Source organism: Centroberyx affinis, unplaced genomic scaffold (genome assembly GCF_046629955.1).
Source record: "Centroberyx affinis isolate AG114_WGS23_722 - 3 ecotype Tasmania unplaced genomic scaffold, CSIRO-AGI_Caff_v1 ptg001955l_1, whole genome shotgun sequence".
Classification (NCBI taxonomy): Eukaryota; Metazoa; Chordata; class Actinopteri; order Beryciformes; family Berycidae; genus Centroberyx; species Centroberyx affinis.
In genome coordinates, this window is record NW_027280312.1 from 24,913 (window position 1) to 31,427 (window position 6,515).

A 6,515-nucleotide genomic window follows, 5' to 3' on the forward strand; every position below is an offset into this window, starting at 1 on the left:
ATCAGCAGATGGCAGGAGGATAGGCTACAAGCAGAGAGATGTGTCATCACACCACAGTGTCAGAAAAAAAAAGGTAAACTATTGTAACGTTAACTAGGTACAAACCCCGCTGTCTAAAGCCACTGCGGTTCAGCTGCCGGTCTGTGCGCAGCAGGGAGGAGGCTGCAGCTTTCTGTGTGTTGTGACATTCAAAGGCGCTCGCTCTGTCACAAGTTCCAGTTTTCAAATCGACAGCTTGTCAGATTTATTTCGCCGCGTGTTAAACTATGTGACCGCCATGCTCAGTCCCGAGAGCATTCACGGTCGGAGAGGAGACCTTTACTTAACAACACAATGGCAAACCGGGAGCGAAACAAAAAGATTTTACTGGAATTGGTGAAACAGCCGGACAATAGTCGATGTGCAGACTGCGGCGCCCCTGGTAAGTTCATATACTGTCACTATTTAAATGCCAAGTTCAGTAGACTCAGTGTTTACACGGTGCTAAACCACTATTAGGCTGTTATGTTACAATGTCCTTATGGTCCAGTATTTATTTATTTATTTATTTATTTATTATATTGAAACTTTTTCAATATTTTAACAAAAATAATAACTCAAACCTGTGACTCTGGTTCCTAAGGCCCAACACCTAAAAAATAGTAACACACTTACATTTGCTTGAGTTCTCTCAAGTTTTGTTATAAAGCAGTTTTGGAAATTGTTCCAATCATTGTATCCATCATGAAATCAGCCAATCTGAGATGAATATGAATGTGATTGACTCTGCTTTGACACCTGGTCAAATGACCGGGTCAAACACCCCCCATGTTGTAAGTGAAAAGTGTTTGAATCCCCCCTCTCAGATCCAGACTGGGCGTCCTACAAGCTGGGTGTTTTTGTATGTCTGAACTGCTCCGGGATCCACCGCAGCCTGTCCAGCCGAGTCAAATCCATAAGGCTGGACTTTTGGGAGGATGAGCTGATGGAGGTACGGACTGTTCTCTTTCATCATGCCCTCAGACCTGCTGCAGGATCTGATACTGCTTTAAAGTTTCTGTGTCACGTCAACCATTCAGTAACTTCAGCTGAAACCTTGAATTGACTGTCCTATAGCGTAATCTTTTTGTGTGTGTGTCTTTTTCGGGAACTGGGACGACTGTAGTTCATGAAATCCAATGGCAACGGCAATGCCCGAGCTTACTATGAGAAAGCTGTTCCACCTTACTATTATCGACCCCAGCATGAAGACTGTGCGTAAGTATTTTTACTGATGGCCCCCAAAAAGACCCAGCTCCCCAGTTTACTATCTGTGTGATCTCCCAGTGTCTTTGAGATTGTGTTGGAATAAGTGGCAGCCTTTCTGAGAAATAACAGACTGCTGACAGGGCAGTGTCATGAAGCAAGGGAACAGCGTAGAGAGAAGTGGAACCACTGATCATAGAAGTGAAAAAGGAATAAATTAACTGCTGCCAGATTAGAAAGATATGAATGGTAGTCTTGTAGTGATAGCTTATTTTGACTGGTTGCCATAGAAGAAATAGTTTGGCAGCACATTTTTGGGATTTACATGGTATGCGTCCAGTTGTGTTTAGTTTAGTGCAGCATGTGTGGATTACCTTGCCTGAAAACAATGTAAAAATGTGAATGTGCACACTTTGTCTCCGATCATTTTTGTCTTTACCCTTTTCTTAACCCTAGTGTCTTGAGAGAGCAGTGGATTCGAGCTAAATATGAGAGGATGGAATTCACAGGCGAAACCAAGTATCCACCACTCTGCTATACCACAGGTGAAGTGACTGGATCCCCGTTTTTTGTATTTAAAGCTTTTACAATTTCACAATATCTTCCACATCATCAGTCTACAAATTGTGCTTCAGTCTCTACCTGTACACAAACAGCGTAGTTCCTCATACACATGCAGAACTGTGCAAGAAAAACCTGTTCTTTGCACACATGCAATAAATATTTCAAGACCCAGGAAGTGAAAACTGGAGCCAATGTCACTCTGCAGCACATATTTCACTTAAGGAAGAACCTGCGTGCATTGAAGCACTTGTGACTCAGATTTCTTGGGTCGACTCCAGGTTTCCACGAAGGGATGCTGTGGAAGAAAGGGAAGGAGAACACACATTTTCTTAAGAGGAAGTTTGTTCTGTCAGAGAGGGAATTCACCCTGGCTTACTTCAACAAGGACAATGTAAGTCCCCTACCGCTCTGATGCATCAGACATTAGACACATTTTTAAGAATATCTTTTCCCACCGCACTACAGTATGAAGAGGCTAATTCAGCTCAGTCCGGGGTGAGACGCTTCACTCCCACCTATCAAATTATCTATCACTATCACTATCAAATTGTGTCATGGTTCTCAGCATTTCAGGAAATAAACAGTGAAAAACAAAAATCCTGTGCAAAAAAACCAACAACTTAAAGTCCCAATGAAATGAACTCCCATTACTTCTTGAAAACACAGTATCTTTCATGGTGACCTCATGCCGCACTAGTAGGCGTAAATATAAATAAATAACCAATAAAACCATCAGTTTTTTGAACAACCATCAGATTTTTAATAATTATCCAGTTGTAGTATCCTGTATGTTGGTGAAATATTTCTACTTGGCTTGGTATGCAGTTCCATGTGTTATTCATGATCTAGGAGTCCAAAGGCCCGAAGGCTGTGATCTCCATCAAGGACCTGAACGCCACCTTTCAGCCGGAGAAGATCGGCCATCCTCATGGCGTGCAGCTCACCTACCAAGAGGACAACCACACCAGGAACCTCTATGTTTATCATGAGAGTCCTGAGGTGGGACAGCATGAACATTACAAGTATAGATAACAGTCACTGGCAGGCCTTGTACTGATTGTGGACTCCTCTTCTACCCCAGGAAATAGTCACATGGTACAATGCCATCCGTGCTGCTCGCTACGCCTACCTGAAGACAGCCTACCCCACTGGGAGCGACGAAGAGGTAAGTATTAGACTAATGTCTCACGATAGATCATATCTGTACTGCTGTTATGAACCAGAGGGGTTTGGACATGTCTGTTGTATTTGGATTTGGAACTGATGAAACTGATGAAAATTCTACAATGCTTGGGGTTATGAAACCTTTTCAAAAACTGATCAGATAAGCTAAAAAAATGCATGGTCATCAAGCCAAAAACAAGGCTGTTTTTCTTAGTTCTTGAAAAGTTTACATGTTAGAGATACAAGATTTTCACCTGACAGCAGCAGTATATATGTAGATTGTTTTTGCAAATAATTGTCATACATTTTATTCGTGTGTCTTTCTGCCTCTAACAAGAAAGTAGGCTTGGCATTTGTCACCATAATTAACCAATACATAATTATGGGGAAAGTCATAAGCATTGAGTTATTTGATGTGTCTTCCAGTAACTACTCATTATTTACAAGTTCAGTTTAGATGTTGATGCACTTTAAAATGTGCTGTACGTAGCTTTAACTACCACTGTCAGTCCACAGCTAAATGAAAAGAGATTTTTGATTTGGGATACAAAGATTAACTTGAATGTTTTCTCTTTTATGTTTTAAATTTTAACATTCTTACCTGTTTTCTTCTCTTTGTCAGCTGATGCCAAAGATAACAAGAAACTACCTCAAAGAGGGATTCATGGAAAAGACCGGCCCATTGGTAAGATGATATGAACAGTCAGTCTTGTATATAAACATGTTATTCAGTGAGATTTATTCATACAATATTGTCAACACTCAACAGCTACTGTGACTAATGTATTGAGTGAGAGCCAACAGTTTGACACTGTAGTAGCTCTGTTCCGCTGCCATGTGTGAGTGTGTGTGTTCCTGTTCCTCCTTCTGAATCGCTGTAAATACAAATATGTTATCACATGGTTAAATAAAGGTTTATGTTAAAAATGTTTCCAACAGCAAAGAGAGGGGAGTGTATGTGTGTGTGAATCCCCCAACTTCTCCCCCAAGCTGCTGCTGTCAAAGCAAAAATGTCCATTTTTGACCTGGACCCTGTTGTCCTTATCATTTTCAATCATACCAATTGATTCTGACCAATTCTGTCAATTGCTTCACTATTATAGAGCTACTTACATCTTGCTTGCATGGGTGCAAATGGACAAGGCCAAGGTTGCATCAAAACAAGGAAGTCATGATTTTAGATGACTTTTTGGTGAATTGACACACAGGCAAGCAAGATGTATGTAGCTTTATAGTGAAGCAGTTTTTGGTGAGAGATTTTGGTGAGAATCCATTGGTCTGATGGTTAAAGATGGGAAAATGGGGTCCAGGTTCAAAATGGACAGAGTTGTGCTTTAAACAAATTTCTATTAAATATGTTTTCAACAGCAAAAGGAGCCGTTCAAAAAGAGATGGTTCATCTTGGACTCTCAGGACCGGAAGTTGCTTTACTTCAAAGGCCAGCTGGTGAGTTACTGTCACACTCACTGCACTGCTATACTGGAAATCTGCATTTTAACCCCCATTTTGTGTGTGTGTGTTTACGTGCTTTCATTGTTGTGATTGCAGGATGCGGAGGAGTTGGGGGTCGTTTTCATCGGCACAGAGAGCAACGGTTACTCGGTGAAGGAGTGTGTTCCAAAGAGCGCTCGGGGAAACAAGTGGAAGTGCGGCGTGTCGGTGGAAACTCCCAACCGGCAGTTTGTGTTCATGTGCGAGCAGGAGAGGGAGCAGAGGGAGTGGCTGGACGCCCTCAGACAGGTCCTGTCCAGGCCCATGGCACCTCAGGACTACACCAGTGAGTACCCTAACCGTAACCACACACACACACACACACACACACACACACACCTTGTATCTCCAAAATGTCAACATTTTAGTTTTTAGCTTGATCACCATGCATTTTTGAGTTTATCCAATGGGGTTTTAAAGGGTTTTATAAGCCTATGGTAGGTAGAATTTTCTCAATCCACGGAAGATCATGTAATCTTTCAAATGAAGTGAAAAAAAAACATGGAAATCACCCCAAGTGGAGATTTTCACATTCCAACAGCATTATATTCCTGTATTCACACGTGTGTTCATGCTTGCAGAAACGTGTACACAATACACAGAGCCATATCCAATTAAAGAAAATGCATTCTGCTGCATAGTGACCACTGTCTAACACTTGTTTCTCACCCCAGCTGAAGCCAACATTAGGTGGAAGAGATGAGCTACAGAGTGATGGTGAGAGGACAGCAGTGTCTGGACTCCTGCAGCACACCAGATGAGCAGTGATCTGTCCTCGCTGCACTGTTGCTCTCAGTACAGACTGTCCCCACTGTGCTGCAGCAAAGCAGCTTGAGAGTTGACTCAGACTTTCCTCGGTGCCACAGTGTGGCTTACAGACTTCCATCCGCTCACATCAACTGACAATGGATCTGATGCTCAACGTCAGACTGGGTTTATTGGAGGTTGCTGTGTGATGCCCATTACCTTCAGGTTACTGCAAAGTTGCTGTACATGAGGGGAAATTGTTCACATCAGACTTTTTCATTAGAAGATGGCAATGACTGACACTTCAGAAAGTACTGTGTCAATATCCATTCTTGTGATCAATAAAGTACTCCCAAGTCACTGGACTAGCCTTGTTATGTGGTAATAGAGGAGAGCTTACATCACTGCACAGCGTCGTGCTATTTTTATGCAGTTTCTTGGTTCTGACGTTAATATTTTTAATTTACAAATCATTTAACTGATGATGGAATAAGTCAGAATTAGCATATAGATTTACATTGTGTGTGCACGATAAACACGATTGAATCTCTTGTTGGACGCTCGTGAGTTTCTGTTCCAGGTAACTCCACTACAACAACAGTCACAGAATTAAACATTAAACAAAGTGCATCACTTATTACTGAAGATCACAGAAGTGTGTGCGTGTCCTTTTCCTCTGTGTGTGTTTTGTGAAGCTGCGGTGAGAAGGTCTGTCAGGAGGAGGAGCAGAACAACCTGTCCTCCTTCCCTCAAAGACAGCCTCAGACTCCACTTGAAAGTCAGTATACGGAGGATTACATTTTTTGTTTCTTCAGTAATTGGAGTTGTGCATGTTTTAAGAGCTAAAACAACTCTAAACATGTGAATAGAGTTACAGAAGTTGGTTATACTCACTTCTCTGATTGAAAAGCGATCCTTTGCCTAATTCTTTTCATTGAGCTCAGCAGAATGAGTGTATCAACCTGCCTAATGGATTTGATAGTGGGGGAGGCTGACCCACAAGGGAACTATAGTCCTTCTACTGTCTGTAAAGTCTGTAAAGTGCACTGACTGCACACTTTGCTAAGGTGCAAAAACTGTTTTCTTTACACTATATCATGAATATCACATTAATCTAAATGGATGCTCTAATGTTCACCAGGGGGCAGAATAACACTGTCCCAACCACAGACTGTAAAAAAAGAGGTCCCAACAGACACCCCTCCCAAGCACAGGTAAGAGAAAGTGTGCAATTTAAACCTGTTCAAAGAGCAGCTAAGCTGACAAAAAAAGTCCAACTTTAGTTTGTAAATTTAATTTAATTTTTTTTGGTGTATTTCAGCGTC

At 41.7% G+C, this 6,515-nt stretch overlaps 1 protein-coding gene across 3 annotated transcripts; it reads left to right on the top strand.

Moving 5' to 3' along the window:
- Window positions 1-138: 138 nt before the first annotated feature.
- adap2 (ArfGAP with dual PH domains 2) lies at window positions 139-5,555 on the top strand. Of its 3 annotated transcripts, none has more exons than XM_071530693.1 (11): window positions 139-421; window positions 846-970; window positions 1,145-1,236; window positions 1,681-1,769; window positions 2,067-2,179; window positions 2,638-2,787; window positions 2,870-2,953; window positions 3,575-3,637; window positions 4,321-4,398; window positions 4,501-4,729; window positions 5,118-5,555. In XM_071530693.1, exons 1-11 carry the CDS (start codon window positions 334-336, stop codon window positions 5,144-5,146), a joined length of 1,140 nt encoding a protein of 379 aa, XP_071386794.1. In that variant the 5' UTR covers window positions 139-333; the 3' UTR covers window positions 5,147-5,555. The 3 variants fall into 3 exon arrangements, with proteins under 3 accessions (XP_071386794.1, XP_071386796.1, XP_071386797.1); XM_071530695.1 differs by having other exon boundaries at window positions 2,641-2,787; XM_071530696.1 differs by having other exon boundaries at window positions 1,681-1,743; window positions 2,047-2,179; window positions 2,641-2,787.
- The last annotated feature ends 960 nt before the right edge of the window (window positions 5,556-6,515 follow it).